Below are 20,366 nucleotides of genomic sequence, written 5' to 3' on the forward strand. Positions count from 1 at the left end.
TTACCTTCTTAAAAATTGTTCCATAAATCTTTCTGGCTGCTTGTTGAGAACGAAAATAAGATGAGAATAGAAGTGCAAGAGATGGGATGAAACAGGCTTCTGTGTATTAGATCTTGTTAATGAGCAATATTTTGAAATGATACTCCAGACCGTTATATTGAAAAGATTATTTTTACACCCTGTGGGGAGAACCATACTTGGTTATAATGAGCACCATAGATAGATAGATAGTAAAAATAAACAGAATGAACGTAAAGTTCGAATTCCAGAAAGACAAATGAGAAAAAAGTAAATGTTTTTATTTGCTTTCTTTTCTTTTTACCTTTATTTTTCACTATTAATAATGTTGAACACGGAAGCGTTTTTTCTTGGCGCGTAACCAGCGTATACTCGTCTGAACGGTCTGAACTTGTCTGTGTTCAAGACGCCTCTATTCTGAAAACATAGAACTACATAGATACTTCTCAATAGATAACTTTTCTCAATGGATAACAGAAAGTTTCATATCCTGGTTCTGTTCTGTGCTACGTTCATTAAATATATATATATCTCTAAATAATATTAAATATAAATCTGTAACGCAATAGTTCCATATCTACATCATAATTTCTACAATAAATTTCTAATATAAAAACGCATATCATTAGAGAAAAAATTCGTACAAAATATAGAAAATATATATTTAACTCTATATAAATAGAGTACCAGACATCGTGTCTTTTCTTTGCGTTAGAAATCATATATTTGATAAATTAAAAATGCAATAACGATTAGTTTAGACACTATATCTGTTAAAACTAGTTTATAAAAAAATCGCTACAAAATGTGCAATTAACAGCGTGAAATGCTTGATATTTGTAATGATATTATAAAATCACACAATAATTATATCGATGTATTTGCAATGATAGTACATTAATAACAAATAGAATCGTAGCGATTATATGTGAAAATTAGTAGACATTGCTGAATCTATTGTTTTTATCTTTACCTACAAATTAAATAAAATTTTTAAGACAAGTTTGTTGCACTTAGCTTTTATTAGCTTATTTTTTTTTATCTGAATTTTTATATTTATGTATCAGAACCTTTTCATTTGATTATTATTTTCATCTTTTGTTGCCTCTCTTTTCCTGTTTGCAATTATTATTACTATTTATTTAAAGCATCGTTTGCATTGTTTTTGATATCTGTAATTTATATCACTTCTTTCCAATAACACTTATCTTGATAAATTTAACATATATTTCTGTGAAGTTTTTAAATATCTTTTATATTATATAGCTATATCTTCTCATGCGACAAAGAAATATTGTTACAGACAATTAATTATGATCGTCACATGTGCTAATACATCTATTATAGAAACCATTTTTAAAAAATATACTAACAAATAGAAAATATATTTTCTATTAATATCTTTTATATTATATAGCTATATCTTCTCATACGACAAAGAAATATTGTTACGGACAATTAATTATGATCGTCACATGTGCTTGTCTGTAACAATTATGATCGTCACATGTGCTTGTCTGTAACAATTATGATCGTCACATGTGCTTGTCTGTAACAATTATGATCGTCACATGTGCTTGTCTGTAACAATTATGATCGTCACATGTGCTAATATCTCTATTATAGAATTTTCTATTTGTTACTATATTTTTAAAAAATCGTTTTTATAATAGAGATATTAGCACATGTGACGATCATAATTAATTGTCCGTAACAATATTTCTTTGTCGCATAAGAAGATATAGCTATATAATATAAAAGATATTTAAAAACTTCACAGAAATATATGTAAAATTTATCAAGATAAGTGTTATTGAAAGTATTATACTGAAAAGAAGTGATATAAATTATAGATATCAAAAACGATGCAAAGGAAAAAAAAAAGTATAAATTCAACAGAATTCCGACAATATAAATTGTTTTCACAAAAATGTGTTCAAAACTTGTCTTATTCAAAATAATAATGGATTCACAATATAATAATTTGACTCACAGATTTACCAAATGATAAACTTATGAGATAAATTATAATATTTTTGTTTTAGTCAATCTAAGTTTAATATACCGAATAAATACAGAAGATTACAAAGAAATGTTTTACGTACATGTCGTTCCCATTCTTTTTCATTCTTTTTTTTTTCCTCTTCTTTCATTCTTTTTTTTTTCTCTCACATTCGTGCATTTTCACATCAAAGATAAGAAGTGCAGAATGCAACTTAGCAAGTCTGCTAATTATGTACATAGTAATAAACGTGAAAATGCAATTTCTTTCTTCTTCATCGTTTGTTGCAAAAGCGTCATAACGTTCGTGGATATTATTTTACGGGCATAATTTTGAACAAGAAAAATAAAATATTATTCCAATGAAACGTTATTTGTGAGCACGTGCTCGTTAATTCTGTATATGATTTCCATATAATATAAAAATAATTATCATTATCATTGCGTTAACATGTATACATGAATGAAAAAGTCAGGGAGAATCGGAAAACGAGTTGAATTAATTGACACGGGGATGTTGCGTGCACCAAGATAACAGAATCATGTTGATGTATAGATGGACGAGCAACAACATGAGAAACGCGTGCCATCACTTCTTTTTCGCATCTTTTAATCCGGCACCTGCGTTAAATTTAAAGAAAATAATATCGCCGTCTTCGACTATGTAACTACGTCCTTGTTGTCTGTATTTTCCGGCAGCCTAAACACAGATAAGTATAGAATAAATGCAAAGGAAACTTGTTACATAGTCTTGTTTAATATAAAGATATATTTCAAATACCTTCACTGCGGCTTCCGTGCCTTCGTTTTTGAAATCGTCAAATTTCATCACTTCCGCCATAATAAATCCTTTTTCAAAGTCTGTATGTATCTTTCCAGCAGCTTGAGGTGCTCTTGCACCTTTCTGTAAAACGCGAACAATACTCTTATAGTGTTAAAGTAAACTATACTTATAAACAATACTTTATTAATCAATATCACACAGTTAGTTTATTGCAATAAAGAAGATAATAATATATAATTTCTTTTCTTATTATTATAATATTGATACATTTAAAATATATATAATATATAAATCCTGATATTTTATCTAAATTTTATATAAATCTTTATCAACATTAATATACAATTTTATCATGTAATTTATATATAATAATCAAATATATGCAATCTTTATTACTTTCTATTTATTACATTTTTTAATTATTTTTATTATTTATCTGTGCTTACTTGAATTGTCCATGCCTTAACTTCATCGTGGCCAGCCGTGAAGAAATATTGTAATTGTAACGCCTTGTATCCTTGTACAATAATTTTGTCAAGTGCACTAAACAAAAAGAAAAGGAAGAGATGAGGAAGAAAGATATAGCAAATGATGCATTTTCTTATTAAAAAATAGGTGATCTATTCATTATCAAACAACACAACACAATGTAAGTTTTCTATTTTTCAAATCATAAAAAAATAAGACGCGTCCGCGTTCAAAATGAGAAGTGACCGTGCGCCGCATTGTGGAATAAGAAAGATTGTCTTGGGCCAAATATCGTCTAATGACAGGTTTGCGCAAGTGGAACGCGCGATGGGCCTGATGAAAGTCCGAGAGTTCAGAGAATACACATAAAGGGGAACGATTTAATACCGCAATTTTATCATTCTGACTCTAGCGGAGACCTTCCAGCGGCGCCTCAGTTATCTGCGGTCTGAAAATAAAATCACGGTATCTTTCGTCCCTTCATTCGTATCGTCCGATTATTAAGCAAATTTAGGTATCATGGATACTCTTTTATTCCGTTCACACTATATAAGCCTGAGCAAATATAAATTCTATATAGGAAATATCTTAAATTCATATTTCTCCTTATTTTTTCTAAATATTTACTATATACACATATACATACAATATATATATTAATTATAATAAATTAATATAATTATTATATAATAATTATAATGTGAAATTAATCATTAATTTTACATTATAAATTAATATCATAATTAATTCAGTTTAGATTTATAATTATAGTTATATTGTATACAGAGCGCGATTGAAAATTCACATTCACAAATAAAAAGAGACAATATGCAAGTTACATGACTCTACCATGTGCAATATAAGGGAGCCCTAGGGTACGAATGACCCACTAACTGATCGAATTGCCGAACCTTCGAACCGATTACTTTTCGCTCCACCCACCTCCTCGATTATGCCAGTGTGCGCGATTATGTCCCGCGAGGGCGGGAGGGGTTTTTATGCAATTTTGCAAGAATTTGAATAGCCGTTCGTAAAAATATAATGCGCCACGTCGAAGCACAGCTACGGTTTTTATTAGTCGACCCACGTGGAGAGAGTGGGACGGAGTCTAGACGCTGGCTGGACCCGACCACATTATTATTACCGTTAGAGGATATAACTCGGTGCATAGCTAAATGTGTGGGAACCCGAACTTGGTCGAGGGAGACGCTTTCGCCGGATTTTACGTCTAATCTTTTTTTCCTACAATCTTGCGGCGTTTTCTCGCCAATTGGTAAACTCGAACGACGTATCCGAATCTCGCCGGGTTTAAGGTGGCGGTTTAAGCGACGCAAGATTGAACCCTCTTATTTGCGAGCGCGACACAGCAATATAAGCCACAAACATTTACAGGATAAAAATTATAATAATCGTTATAACGGACCAACTGATACCAACCTGGTGACTTTGTGTTCCTCGAAGTATTTTGCGCGTTCCGCCTCGTCCATGTCCAAAATTTTATTTTCGAAGGCGCCGCTGAAAGGGATTAATACCGCGCCCGGATCATTTTGGTCAACCCATTCTTTTATCTTGATTAACCTGTTAAATAAAACAAAAAAAATGTAACAAATTCATAAAGTAACAATACTAATAAGTGACAATACTTGTTTAATTGTTATTCATAAAATACGCACCATTTGTTCTTTTTGCGTATGTAATCTTTTTCCGACAGATTCACTAAATACAGAATTGGTTTTGACGTAAGGAACAAATATTTGTTCAGTATCTCGATCTGAAATTTCACAAAACATTATGTAAAAAGTAAAATTAAAGAAGTAAAATTTTAAATAATAACTTTAATATAATAAAACACAGAGAGACGTAAAATTGATTAAACTCACATCATTGGCACTCCAATCGGCGAATCTGATATGTTTCTTGTCATCTGCTAGAACTCCCTTCACCTTCAGAAGCGTTTCCTGCGAAATAAAGATTAAAAATTCTTATTGAATCTTCAAAACGCGTAACTACTTTGTTTCTCGCATCGACTTCGTCATTCATCGATTTCATCAGGCATTCAGATGCACGAACGCGGGTCATTGAGTAGGATAATTTTACGATCGAATCGTGATTAGAGGATCTGGCTAGCCAAGCACGCGTGGTCCCATTAGTTCTCTCAAGAGAAGGAGAAAGATAGAGGAAGAAAGAGAGAAAAGACGAAAAGGTAGCTTCGAATTCTCGAAAAACTTTTGCCAAATTGCAAAGTCGAGAACGAGGGGGAGATGGGTAATTGCCGTGGGTCAATCCGCGGAAGGAGGGTAATCCAACGATCGACTCGTTCCAGGAATTCTTTGCTTCGCCCGCGTTCTCTTAATTTTCTCGGTAATTTTGTAGTAGTTGGTCTGACAAGGGGGGCTGCAACTGTACTTGGTAAACGTTCACGTCGTTCACGCGTCACGTATAAACATCAAGCGAAAAGGAAAAACATAAAGATATGTTTTAGATTCTCGCGACAAGGAACAGTTTAATGAGCTTGATTGGAAATAATAATCGAGAGAAGTGATATATCTTTAAGATTTAAAATAGCAAAAATATAAAATTTGTACCAACAATCTCCACAATTTAACTTTATATAATACTATATAATACCTTACTATACATAAATTTTGATAGATAAATAAATCGTTATACCAAGAGAAAGATGAATGACGCAAATCGCGTGATTTGAGTTTTGCGCGATATCGCGTTTGTTTGTGAAAAATAATGTCTGCATTTAATAAGCATTTGTTTACGCATCGATGAAAATAGGTCGATTGGGCGTACATAAACGCTGTTAAGAACAGCAATTTTCGAAACATCTGCATTTTCCTACGGAATTATCGTGATAGCTCAAGCAGTTTAGTTAATTCTATATTACTATATATCTATATAGGAATAGTCAGTTATGTCATATCGAATATAGTATACAAAATACATAGTATGCTTTCCTAAATGTGATAACATATTAAAATAATTTTTAAAGATAAAAAAGAACGATTTCAATTAATACAAAATTTTTACATTAACAGCTTTATATATTTTTTTTCTAATTATCGAAACACTATTTTTATCGAAGCTGATTTCTTCAAAGAAATTATTCTACTTTATGTGTGTGTAAAATATAATAAATTACTCACATATTCAGGTTTCAGCTTCTTATCATTACCACGAAGTACAAGCTTCCCGAGCTTTTCGAGATGCACATTCAAGAATTCGACGTCTTTCAATCGTAACTCCTCGCTAATAATATCGAGATCTCTCACGGGATTAACATCACCCTCTACATGTGTGACATCGTCATCCTCAAAGGCACCTAAAAAAAAAACACAAATAAATATATTTCGTACAGAAAAATATCTCAAAATCGGAATTGCTACTGGAGAAATGCTTGTAACATTCGCCTCAATGTGAAGCTCGCATGTCGACTATTTAAGCGAGCCGCCGCCACCGCCAGGCGAAAATTGCCGGGTCGGTTTAATTGAAAAAATTACCACCTGTCGACGGTCTGCCAAGACGTATTAACCGGCAAAAGTACCTTGAAAATGTTATTCTCAGTACGAATGTAATATATACCTAACAATCGCGCGGTTCTCCCTGACGAATTAGCAGCTGTTGGTGAATTATTATGTGTTACATTATAGGAATAAAGTAAAGTATATGTGTGTTAACGACCCCTACGAAGAACATCATATATCATGGGTATATCTGATTCTACTTAGTCTTGATGAATAATAAAATATTATACAAAAGTCATACAAAAAATATCTGTTAAATTTTTAATAAAAATTCGTTTGTTACGAAGAGATCCAAAATTCTAACAAAGTTACATTAAAGTTCTAATTAAATATCTACTAGTAACAAAATACAAATTGTGTATGACAAATAGAATTTTTGAATCTTTTATTTCTTATTTTTACTTGACCATTATTCCCGTATATTTGTTGTTTATCTGATACGTAGATATTTACTTGTCAAGAGATAAGCATAGGACGGTCGATTTGCATTATCATGAGAAACAATAATGTAATGTACTTCTAGGAAAATAGTTAATGACAGTCATAACTCATAACACGTGCTCGTATCGTCAGCGGGATACATGTAGGTGTGTTGTAAAAATAAGCTCGCATCCGCGATATTATACGTTCAACGAGTAAAGCGGGCAAGTAAAGTAAATAAATATCTCGTTCATATCTCACTAATCTCTTGATCTAATCGATGAAAATTTCTCTCTCTCGTTATAATTGCTTTTATCGTGATTCCGTATTCGAAATGATTCCGTGTGAAAACGCGCGATACATTTATTTACTCTGGGACGTCAGCGCGAACATTAAAACGATATTAACGAGGAGGCAAATAGCATCGACAAACAACAATGTGACACTTACGACAAAGATGAAATATGCCGTCGCAAGCTCCGATGTGCGAGAGAAAGCTGTTTCCTAAACCTTGTCCCTCGGCGGCACCCTTCACTAATCCAGCAATGTCCATCACGTGCAAGAAGGCCGGAACTTTACTAGAAAAATCCGAATTTATAATTACACATATCTTTGATAAGAATAAATTATTATAATGAACAAAAAAAATATATATATATTTTTTTCAACTATAATAAATAGCAATAAATTATCGGATCAGTCTAAATATTTGCTAGCGTAAATGTGTGTAGTCGCATGGACAGTATTATTTCGCTCTTCGTATTCGCACGTTGATTCCCTTCGAAACGGAGATCACGGATGATCGCGATTATAAAGGTCGAAAGCATGCGCCACGTGATGCAACCGGGGTGGGAAAGGGAGGGACGACGACAGTGACAACGAGGTGTATTTAAATGCTAATGCCAGCGGGCTCATTAAACAATTAGCCTTTGAAGGGAGGCGTCAGTGAAAGTGGACGAGCGGCATGGATGAAGGGCGGCGGAAGGGAGATGGTATATTAGCCGGCTTTCATCACGGATCGTCGAATCATCCGACACGTGCCGGTAGTCGAGGTCGGGGCTCCGACACATTTGACGACGACGAGAACGCGGGACGATAATAGGCCGTGGATGAATCGACCGCTCTTTGATCCGGCGCTGTTTCGCATTTTCAATGCTCCGATTCACGTCGAATCTGATCGCAAGACAAGCACGATTTACATTGAGCTATTTACGCGACAAAGCCGCGCGACCGAGGAGTTTTATTAATTCTGCTCTCCCGACTCATTTCAAGCGACGAGAGTCACGTTCTAGCGCGTAACGAGAGACGCATTAAACACGGCTTACACGATCGTAATCAAATATTGCTGGAGCTTTCCTTCGATCAATACTATATTATTCTCGGAATAGTAGCGTCGTTTCTCCCGATAATTTTATTTTAAAAAAATCTACCGTTGATGTTATTCGCGTTTAAGAATGCTGCATCACGTACTAACGCGAATAAAGAATGTGTAGCGCCGACGAATACGGAAACTTTGCGTTTCCGTAGACGAATTTAGACCGATCTGCATTGCAGATCGCCCCTGGCTCCCTATTTCCGTCTTGCGAGAATAAAAGCGGAGAAGTATGGAAATGTCCCACGGTTATTCCGACTCGTTTCCCTTCACGGTGCATCTGTAGGCGGTGTACTATATGCTTTTATTCCGCTACACACATTTATCCGCTACGTCGACGTATTTTAGGAACGTCCGTGGCTGTTTCTTACCTAGCGGGCTTAAAATATTCGCAGAGATAGTCGAACCTCGTATCAGGAACTGGAACACGACGTGCTGAAACAAAAAACAAACAGATAGCTTAAACACTCGACAAGGTGTAGGAGTGATTAATGATGATTATTTTGAAACATACAAACATAATTTAAAGATAAATTCGTCGATCATTTATAATTAGAATTTTTTGGCAAAAATACGTAGGGATTAATCTTTTTCTTCATGGTATTAGTGACTATCTCTATAATTCTGTGTAGCTCCGTCATTCGTTTGCTTGTAGCCTCATAAATATCCATCTCGTGCAACTTTTCGGACGTATTGTGCGTCTTCAGATAGACGCCGATGTAAATCGCTGCGCTGATAGTCGCCGATAAACCGAATATCTTTGGCCGACGAAGGGCGATTAGAATCACAGCTTCGATTAATATTCTCACCACCGTTTGCTCCAAGAAGTCGACATCCGGCAGATGCCACATTTCGATCGACGGAACTTCGCGAGGAAACGTAATATCCATTTTGGAGTACTTGTCGTGCTGCTCGAGAAACTTTTCGCGACACTTTTCACTGCAGAAGAGGTATACTTTATCCTTGAAGATAACACCCAGATCGGTTCTGCCTTGCATCAGCTTGCAATCCGGCAGACCATCGACGTAAGTTACTAGGCACAAACCGCTGACTTGAAGACGTTGCGCCAAGCAAACGTGTTCTATATCCACTATCTCTTCAAGTATTCGAGGTCGTTCGTCGAGAAGAGACATCGTTGCATCGTCAGGTGAAATGTACTGCAGTGGATCCTTAGCGAAAGTATCTATATGTCGAAGACAGATCCAATAAAAGTGTTCCCTGAACTGTATCATTCCTTGACTATCCACTGATCGGCCGGAGGTTTTCAAGATTTTCTCAAGGGTCAAGCAAACGGGACAGTACGATTCGTATCGACTCTGCCGCGATCGAAACTCGTAAGGTGACACGCACATGTGCTTCAGACTATGAACCTTTTCCAAATCCGCTTCATTAAAGTAAAGCATAATGTCGGCGAATCGAGAGCGCACCGCGCAATCCGCGCGTGTCCACACGTGCCATTTACTTTTAGTAGCGTCCAGCTCGACCACGTTCTGCGAAAACTTTTTTAGCCAGTCTCGGAAATTCGCTTGATTCGTTTGCCAATCGGCGTAACAATGTGACAGGAAGTTGACAGACCATTTCAGCGGCTTTCTTGCGTTGTCATCCCGATCAGTCCAAGTGTCATCATCCCAAGGGATGCATTCGATGCAGAATTCCAGATCCGCCTTGAGATCGAGCACGATCATCGGCTGCATTCCCAAGAGAGCCAGTTCCTCGGCTTCCTCACGATTCGAGGGATAACCATCTAGAATATAACCTTGAGTTGCTGCGCGTAGTCCTGTGGAAAATATTTCTAAGGCACGCGTTACGGATTCGATCGAAGCAGCCTTACCGGTTCGAAGATCATTTTCAGTCTTGCGCGCTGACTTGGTCCAAGAATAATATTTCAACATATGACGTAATGCTTTAAGGGGACTAATTACCTTCATGCCGTATGTTTTCGCAAAACGATTCGCCAGCGTTGTTTTCCCACAATTCGGCGGTCCGATGACGACGATTCGAAGCGGAATAAGCGATGGACGGCAATCGAGCGTCAGATACTTCGAGGGATCGTTCAGAAATGTAGCAAGCGCTTCCTCGCCTGCAAGAAAGTAGATATACGGATGGCGTCTAACTGGAAAAATTTGGCCGCGAGCTTTCATCGGTAGAAACATCTGAACAGGAATCTTGCTGGTGTATAACTGCACGGGACACCATCGTCCGAAAGCGCTGAAAAAATAGTAGCCGCAATCGAGAAGTTGTTCGGCTGTTTCAAGATCGATGTTGTACGCGGTGATACGTTTGCTTTTTCTTTCTTCAACATTTTCAGTAGCCAAATTTGTTTCAATTTCCGCAACTGCTACTTCTTCCTGTTGAATTTCTTTCGCTTCATCTTTTCCTGCGGCGCTTACAGAAGTGTCGAAACGACTTTTAATATGATTTATAATGTATTCTGGCACATCTTGGATATCCGCAAGATTACATTTTATCACATTTCCTGCAAATTCAATTTGTTCCTCGAATTTTGTCCATTCCGATTCGAATCGTGTTAAATGTTCAAGATATTCCCATTCTGCATTTTCATGTAACGTTTTATATTCTTCATGATCCTCTTCTATGTCGTAATTCGTTTCATGTTCGGAATTATAAAGATAAAAAAAATTGCGAAATTTATTCAGCAGGTAGGCATATGGCTCGTTTTCGAACAGAACAATGATATCTTCGAATACAATGTTAGCATCGTCGACAATTTTTCGCCAGACTTCAACGTCCACACACATTCCATCCACGACATATCCACCGTCTCTTTGTAATTCATCTTCTAATTTCACATCGGGTATCTCCTTAATGTTCTGTATAATAATATCGGCCTTTTCACCAACAGACCTGTCGACAGACTTTAATGAAATTTGTACATTCGAATCATTCTCATACAATTTTTTATTCGAAGATTCTTCGCGCTGCTTAATTGATTTTTTCATAATCTCATCAACATTTATCACTATTCCGCCAAAAACTTCCGCCAATCGCGCGCTAAGTTTCGATTTACCAGAGTACTTGGGTCCAAATACCGCTATTTTGCAGGTTGGCCGTGGATTCGGTGGCAATAAAAATGTTCGCGGATTTTCGACAAACAAGTTCACGGCTTCTTCAGAAGAAAAGAAAAAAATCTTACTCAGAAATCGCACCGCACGCTTCGGGAGTCCCTTAACAGTCCGTCCTTGGGCTAGCGCGACGGGGCAATAAAACTTCCACGCGGAAAGTTTCCAGGGAAATTCGAATGACACAATTTCTCTTTGCCTTAGAATCTCGAAAATTTCTTCTGTAGACTTTTCCGCAAGCTCATCGCTCAAGTTTATCTCCGCAGATGTTTCTGGAATATGTATATCGTCTTGTTCGATCATCTTCTTCGGAAGAATCGACGGCTGCAATGCCAACGTGCTCAAACGCGTTTGGAGAATCTGAAGTGCTCGTCGCGTTGAGCTACGACCATCCACGCGAATTACATACTGAGGATCGTGCGCGAGGATCCATTTGTCGATTACTGGTAATGCCAATTGTTGGTAACGATCGCATTCTATCACGTTGAATTTGCATGTCAGCAAATCTTCGAATAATCGGTCGTTTGCAACTTGAGAAAAATCGTACGAAGTATCCGAGTCGTCGCGTTCGTCGTATTCGTCGTCAAATGGATGCGTGAATTCATTTTCTTCGAAAATATAATTGCCTGTGGAAATATCCTTATGCCAGCGTGCACATGTACTCGCAACATCTTGCTTCGGACATACGAGATAAATAATTATCAGAGGCTTTCTCGGCCACACGGTAAACATTTCATCAATCTGTCGAGAGATTTCTTGCTCATATTTAAATTCCGTCTTACATTCTGCATTATTGGATGTGATTCGAGCTTCGTGTGTCTCGTAGTTTTCATCTGCCGCGTTTTCGCAAAATTCTGGGCAAGTGTGATCCATATTTACAATAGAACAGGAATCTGATGAATTATCAAAATCCGTGTCGCCAGGAATAAATGGTAAACATTCAATAACGTAACCTCTGTGTTTGATATCCCTTTTCTTGATTCTGCATCGTATCAAATTCATAACAATTTCAGATTTTATAGCTTTGCCGCAGCGTAGAATTCTTTCCATATATTGGCCTTTCTCGGTTCCAGTGTCGATTTCTTGTTGAATTAACGATATGGGCGAAATTAAAACACAGTTCCAAGAATCAGCTATTGCTGATGCCAAGTTAATACCAAGTTTTGATCCTGGTTTTCCGAAAATAACGAAACTCGGTGGTTCAGTTCTAATATATTGATTTACAGCTTCGTCTTCTAAATTAAAATCCTGATTAGTAAGACGTTCTTTACATGACGCGGAGTGCGAGAGAAGTTTCTGCTCTTCAAACAATTTAGAAACGGTAATTATCCTCTTCGTCGGATGTGTATCTTCAGAAAAAGCGTAGTGCAAATTGGCTTTTGGATATTTAATTATAGATAGTACATCTGCAGAAATATCTCGTATATAATCAGAACTAGCTTTGGTTAATTTCAGAAAGCACTCTTTCGTATTAAATGATTCATTAATAAATAATTTTTCAACATGGTCTTGTTTCGATTTTTTAAAAAATGTATCGCACATCTTCCTTAAATAATTGTCAAATAACTTGCTTCAACAATTAAAATTTTTAATTCTCTATTTTGTCACTTGTGTATATATTTAAGCGAGGTTAAACAAGCGACGTCGAAAATTGTTTATATTACATATACTATATCTAAATTATTATTTCGTTATATGTACAATAAATAAATGTCCGTTATATATGTAAATATGAATATTTATATGCTATTTATATATCCAATAAGTAAATAAGTAAAATTATGTGCAATAAATAAATAAGAAAATTTATATGTTATTTATAAAATCAAAAATTTGATCGATTAATACGAATAAGATAAAAGTTATAATCGATAGAGTAAAGAGAAAAAAAAAAAGAAACAAGAGAGTTAATTATATTAACTATAATAATTAAATATAATACTAGACAAAGAAACGGTTGAGAATATATCAAGATACTTATTTTCATTAGGATCGATGGTGCAGAAAGGGAAATTCTCAGCCGCTGCCTGGCTCTTGGTGAGAACGTTGAAGAACGTTGATTTCCCCACGTTCGGTATACCGATTATGCCCATTTTCAAGTTGGTGCCAACGCGACCGATCAGCGGCTTCCGCTCATGTTCCTCGGCCTTCTTCGGAGCCATGCTAAAAAAGACACAAAATATATTTATAATCCAAGTTAATATCCAAATTTTAAATTTTCTCCTCTGCAAAACAGAGAGCTGTGGAACGAGTGCTGCGCACGAGGCACGGGATACGAAGCATAATCAGCTAACGGAGGACAAGAAGAGGCTGGTAACTCCGTCTGTCGCGTCTGCAGACACGCGGGCTGCCTCGGGGCACACGTTGCCGATACCCGCATCCCTCCCGAAATATACTTAAGCGCGGCTGCGAGATGTTTCGGCGTGTGTGCGTGCTCGCACGGCGCCCGGAGCGCAAGCGAGATACCGCCAGAATTTCCCCCTGCCTCTCCCGAGCGCTCGCGGTGACTAATTATATTAATGCGGACGGCACATCGCGAGCGATTGCTGTATTTACCGCGAGATTGAGAGCCCCCTGTCCCGCCGGCATACCTGGCCGCGCCGCATCAAAGACGACGACGAGGGAAGAGGCTGCGCGGGAGGAGGAATATGGCCGGGCCACGAAGGGGGGATCCGCAGGATTACTGGGCACCAAAGCCGCGAATCACCGGCATCACGCCGAGAATCCGCAACCGCGCCCGAGGCCGCCAATCCGCCACCGTCTTCGTGGTTCCTGTGTTTCTTCTCTCTCTCTCTCTGTCTCCTCCGCCTTTTTTCACCAAGAGCGCTTCGTCGTTCTCTTCTTTCTTTCCACCCCTAGCGGTCTTCTGTGCCTCCTCCTCCCTCTCTTTTTTCCTTCCCTTCGTCGCGCGTTTCAACGGCGAAACCACGGCGCCTCTCGTCGTTTTTCATCGCGGTCCCAGGGAAATTTGCAAATTACGATAATGAAGGAGCATCTCTCTCCCTTGCTCTCTTTCTCTTTCTCTCGGAGAAGCGTTTCGCCCGCGATGCTACTCGAGAGTCGAGAACCCGAAGAAGAAGAGCCGCCTTGGCGCCGCGACGTGACCGTCCCTCCAATTTTACAACGTCGTCTCGCTTTTGCGGAGCTCTCGCTAGACACGCGGTTAATGGGCGATCTCGGAGACGCGCACCACGTTACTCCGATCAAGATTGAACCCTCGAGGCTGCTGTAGAATCGCGAAAAGCGGCGGGAAAGCTCTCGACAAACCTATTGTTAATAATGACAAACGTGAAAAGTCAGATCAAAAATATTTTAATACAACAAACTATAAAAATAACTCACCTCGAATTAGTGTGTATTACAAAATTAATAATATCATCCGCCGTTCTTAAGTCTGATATCTAGGAAATGCCTCGGAATTCCATCGGTCAACCCTAACTGTCGTATTAACATTTCCATTTTATAAGTCAAGAATTACAGTGAGATCAAGGATGAAATTCAATGATAAAAAAAAAAAATACGGAAACCGGAGCTATCAGCTGGCTATCAGATGCCGCCGTTGACGATGCTGCCGCGTGACGGCCGGCGAGCGAGGCGGCCATCCGCACTGCACCGCAAAACTTAACCTTGCCTTGCCTATACCGGAATACGAACCTCCGCCGAGGGGATGCTCTCTTTCCACATCGTCGCGAATGACTTCGTCCTACGACTTATGTACGCTACGTCCTTAGCCATCGAGTATAGACGTCACTTGTACTGCGACGAGCACGTAGAATCGTTACATTTGAATGTTCGTCATCTCGCCGTCTCGCTTTGCGTATCATTCTTTTCCGGGTCGAGCTCGGACGAATCGAAATACGTAGCTGCGCTCCGTACACTCGTTCCACAAGTAATTCCCTGATATGCTTTTCTGACAGATACCTCGTACGTTATTGTACACGTTGTCTCGCACCAATATAAATTTTCCTGCACACCCGTATTGAACAACACGAGAGGAGAGCACGACAACGGACGGATGTACGACGTCACGCACGGAATCAACCATAGATCTGTTGGTTTTGTAGAGTTTCCACTTATCGGCGGAAACGCGAAAGCAGTTCTGCCAATAAAACAGTTGACAATTAGCAGCATCGTTCATGCGTATCATAGAGTGCGTATTGTTGTTTTGTTTTGTTTTTTACCTGTAAGTAAGTAATATAAGTAGTCTCTCGCGCGCCCTAAGGTTATGATTAACCTTGAAACGTCAATTGAAACTGCAGTTTTAGAATAATTAATAACCATCGATCGTGTGCATGTCACTTTTAATGTTACTATTGTTTCGCGATTAATTGGCCAATCGTTATCAAGATTTTATCTGTGATTTGCCAATCAGACGCTTCGTAAAAGATCCGTCTCGAATTACGGCATAAAGAGCACAGATTGCTTTCATCTAATCTACAACGAGAAGCATTAATTCGAGCGAAAAGGTAGGGTAGAACTATATTTAATAGAGCTCGCTATTTTTTTCTAATATTTTACGTTTGTCACTTTATTTCTGATAGAGAGAGACATAATTCGTTCGGTATCGCTATCTCTTTCGTTGCGGTCGCGGATATTCTATGCTTCCATTATCTATGATCATGTCATACGTCACAACTACGTCACGCGTCTTTGCAGCGAAGTTCATTGCCCAAGTTATTAGTTAACTGAAAATTTGAATCGACCGGCCGGCACCGAGATCGCGTCCTTTTTCTTACGGTGAGTATTGACCGATATATCGGTCCGAATGGATTAATTAGCACATAAAGATGTTCGTGTACGCTTGTATTCTGTTGTACGCGTTGATATCATTGAAGGTAAATCGCGAGAGGCGGAGATAGTCGCGCGAGATCGAATCGTAGTAATTTGTCGGATTATCGCTGGCGTCTTATCGCCATTTTCTCAAACGGGTCGTGTCTTTGCAGGATTTCTCCTGTGTGCCGGGATCGATCTGACGCAATCTGAATCAATCCGCGATCTGAAAGAATCAGAAACTGCGTCGGCAGGGCATATTGGTGAGCAAATTCATTAATTATTTATGTAGTATGCAATATATCATTGTAATTTCAGCAAGAAGGTGGCTAGAAAGATCGATGTATGTGTGTGTGTGTGTGTGTGATCGAGCGACGAGCAAAGAAACTTGCCACTTGTTCTTTAGTTCTGTTATTTATTTGTTATTTACTTTATGTATTTATCGTTTCTACTTTGTTTTCGGCGATATTCAATTGATAAAGGCTGTCTCATTCTCTCTCTCTCTCTCTCTCTCTTTCTTTCTCTCTCTTTCTCTCTCTCTCTCTCTCTCTCTCTCTCTCTCTCTCTCTCTCTCTCTCTCTCTCTCTCTCACACACACTCACTCACTCACTCACTCACTCTCTCACTCTCTCACTCTCTCACTCTCTCACTCTCTTTATTGTTAGTAAAAGACGCACTTAGTAAAGGACGTGCCAGTGCATCCAACCGAATTCGCTATCAGTCTCGAACAAAAAACTAAAAAATGTCCGGACGATACTGGATCAATCGTGTTCATTTCTTTTCGCGAATGAAGTTATATCGATCGACGGATTAATTAGTGTGACAAAAAACTCGTGTATCATTATGCGCATCAATATAATTAAAGATACGCGATGTAAATTGAACGGAACGCGATAGTGGTATGCGATCGAATCGTAGCAATATGTAATATTTATTATTGCTATTGTGTCCTAATCACCTTCCCCATTTTCTGCAGGATTTTTCTTGTCCAGGACAGCAACCTGACACAGCAGGAATCAGAACTTGCATCGGGGGACAGGATATATTGGTAAGTGAATCTATTATTGATGCAAATGTATTTTCGGTTATATTATGCATATCGATATAATTAAAGATACGCGATGTAAATTGAACGGAACGCGATCGAATCGTAGCAATATGCAAGGTTATTTATCGCCATTGTGTCTCAATCATTTCCCTTATATTTATTCTAATTATATTTTGCAGGATTTTTCCTGTCCAGGACAGAGCATCAGGAATCAGTTACATCAAAAAACTTCAAATGTCCGGGCGATACAGGATCAATCGCGTCCATTTCTTTTCGCGAGTGAAGTTATATCGATCAATGGATTAATTAGCATGACGAAAAACTCATGTCTCAGGAGAACATATTAGTGAGTGAATCCTATTTATTGTTGATGCAATATAATTTATATATATATCTTTATTTGTATGTATATATTGTACTGTTACTTATTTTGTTACTAATTACGAATTGTAGCAATATTATTAATTAGATTTTTTATAAGCGTGATATATTACTTGTATATATCACGCTTATAAAAAATCTAATTATCAATAATATTGCTACAATTCGTAATTAGTAGCAAAATAAGTAACAGTATATAATATATATACATACAAATAAATATATACATATAAATTACATTTTTCATTGATTATACATATAATTGCTATATTAAACTGGATATTGTTAATTGTAGCAATATTATTGACAATAAGATTTTTTATAAGCTTGATATAAAAGTAATACATATTAATTAAATAATTTTATAACACACAATAAAATTTATTTAAATAATATGTTACTTTTATAAATCTCGCTTGTAAAAGAAATCTAATTATCAATAATATTGTTACAATTAACAATATCCAGTTTTATATAATCAGTTATATGTATAATCAATGAAAAATATAATTTACATGTATATATATGAATATGTATACATATATGTGAATATACATGAATATGAATATATATGAATATGTATATACATGAATATGTATATATATGAATATGTATATTTATGAATATGTATATATATGAATATGTATATATATGAAAATATGTATATATATTATATACATATTATATACATGTATATATAGTATATGCATTTATATATATATGTATATATACATTTATGTACACATTTATACATATATATATTCATTTATGTACACATTTTTATATATATATATATATATATATATATATATACATTTATGTACTCATTTATATATATATACATTTATGTACACATTTATATATTTATACATTTATGTATACATTTATATATATGAATTTATATATTCATTTATGTACACATTTATATATATATATATATATATATATATATATATATACATTTATGTACTCATTTATATATATATACATTTATGTACACATTTATATATTTATACATTTATGTATACATTTATATATATGAATTTATATATATGAATATGTATGTACATTTATGATTATGTATATATATGAATATGTACGTACATTTATGATTATGTATATATATGAATATGTACGTACATTTATGATTATGTATATATATGAATATGTACGTACATTTATGATTATGTATATATATGAATATGTACGTACATTTATGATTATGTATATATATGAATATGTATATGTATATATACCTATTCATATATATATATATATATATATGTATACATATTCATATATATACATATAGATATGTTTATATTAAATTTTTTTATAAGCGTGATATATAAAAGTAATATACCTATATTATTTAAATAAATTTTGTGCTATAAAATTATTTAAATAATATATATTACTTTTATATATCACGCTTATATAAAATCTAATTATCAATAATATTGCTACAATTCATAATTAGTAGCAAAATAATTAACAGTATATAATATATACATATAAATAAATATATACATGTAAATTATATTTGTCGTTGATTATTCATATAACTGATATATTAAACTGGATATTGTTAATTGTAACAATATTATTGATAATTAGATTTCTTTTACAAGCGTGATTTATAAAAGTAACATATATTATTTAAATAAATTTTATGTGTTATAAAATTATTTAATTAATATATATTACTTTTATATATCAAGTTTATAAAAAATCTTATTATCAATAATATTGCTATAATTCGTAATTAACAATATCCAATTTAATATACTAGTTATATGTATAATCAACGAAAAATATAATTTATATGTATATATTTATTTGTATGTATATATAATCAATGTTTTCCTATATTATACATTAATGTTTTGTATGTATAAACGATATTGTGCAGTTTGATTTGTGCATTATGATTGCAATGTAACACATGTAAAATATTATCGCGTATACACACGTATCGATCTTTCTAAAAAATTATCTTCTTAAAATTATTCATAAAATTAAGTATGTTTTAATTTATGCTTTTGAAGATAATTCCTTAGATCTGAATGTTTTTATATTTTTAAAAGTAAAAATTAATATGATTTTACTTAATTTCATAGCACACACATATAAAATTATATTATTAAATAATTTTCTCTCCCTCAATATTTTTAATTATTTTGTAAAAATATCAAGTAGGTACTTTTATATATCACGTTTATAAAAATCTAATTATCAATAAAATTGCTACAATTCGTAATTAACAATATCCAGTTTAATATAGCAATTATATGTATAATCAACGAAAAATATGATTTATATGTATATGTGTGTGTGTGTGTGTGTGAGTATACACACATTTATTTGTATGTATATATTGTACTATTACTTATTTTGCAATATTTTATGTTGCTGTTTTCACACGAGCGAATGTATTGCAATGTGGATATAACTATCGTTTATTCTACTTTATATATTTATATTGTGTATA

The 20,366-nt window shown here is 35.4% G+C and overlaps 3 protein-coding genes across 14 annotated transcripts in view; 1 reads left to right on the forward strand and 2 right to left on the reverse strand.

Annotated features, from left to right (window-relative positions):
- Elk (Eag-like K[+] channel) overlaps positions 1-686 on the reverse strand; it is a 42,434-nt gene extending 41,748 nt beyond the window's left edge. For all 4 annotated transcript variants that reach the window (XM_083057140.1, XM_083057132.1, XM_083057136.1 and 1 more), the window contains exons 1-2: positions 323-686; positions 5-179 (exon numbers count right to left, since the gene is read on the reverse strand). The gene's annotated coding sequence lies outside the window, so the exon portion shown is untranslated. The remainder of the gene's footprint in view (positions 1-4; positions 180-322) is intronic.
- Positions 687-2,078: 1,392 nt separating this feature from the next.
- Positions 2,079-15,723, reverse strand: LOC145947290 (obg-like ATPase 1). 7 transcript variants are annotated; one of them, XM_083057108.1, is made up of 11 exons: positions 15,331-15,583; positions 13,658-13,839; positions 8,968-9,028; positions 7,675-7,802; positions 6,427-6,602; positions 5,152-5,229; positions 4,945-5,042; positions 4,709-4,849; positions 3,250-3,346; positions 2,801-2,923; positions 2,141-2,719 (listed from the first exon to the last, which is right to left on the reverse strand). In XM_083057108.1, the coding sequence occupies exons 2-11, from the start codon at positions 13,836-13,838 to the stop codon at positions 2,609-2,611; spliced, it is 1,194 nt and encodes a 397-aa protein (XP_082913234.1). In that variant the 5' UTR covers position 13,839; positions 15,331-15,583; the 3' UTR covers positions 2,141-2,608. The 7 variants fall into 7 exon arrangements, 6 of the variants coding, with proteins under 6 accessions (XP_082913225.1, XP_082913242.1, XP_082913237.1 ...); XM_083057104.1 differs by lacking the exon at positions 15,331-15,583 and adding an exon at positions 15,598-15,723 and having other exon boundaries at positions 2,143-2,719; XM_083057099.1 differs by lacking the exons at positions 13,658-13,839; positions 15,331-15,583 and adding an exon at positions 10,519-13,335 and having other exon boundaries at positions 2,079-2,719; positions 7,675-7,797; positions 8,968-9,031.
- Positions 15,724-15,894: 171 nt separating this feature from the next.
- The window catches only part of LOC145947640 (uncharacterized), a 189,224-nt gene continuing 184,752 nt past the window's right edge, over positions 15,895-20,366 (forward strand). For 2 of the 3 annotated variants that reach the window (XM_083057430.1, XM_083057439.1), the window contains exons 1-4: positions 16,267-16,413; positions 16,620-16,709; positions 17,423-17,494; positions 17,674-17,840. The gene's annotated coding sequence lies outside the window, so the exon portion shown is untranslated. Of the gene's footprint in view, positions 16,143-16,266; positions 16,414-16,619; positions 16,710-17,422; positions 17,495-17,673; positions 17,841-20,366 lie in introns of those variants that run through there. The other variant, XM_083057434.1, reaches the window with a different exon arrangement.

The sequence above is a fragment of the Prenolepis imparis genome, unplaced genomic scaffold (genome assembly GCF_030444845.1).
Source record: "Prenolepis imparis isolate NDT839.2.m4 unplaced genomic scaffold, iyPreImpa1.0 SCAF_2, whole genome shotgun sequence".
NCBI classification, from domain to species: domain Eukaryota; kingdom Metazoa; phylum Arthropoda; class Insecta; order Hymenoptera; family Formicidae; genus Prenolepis; species Prenolepis imparis.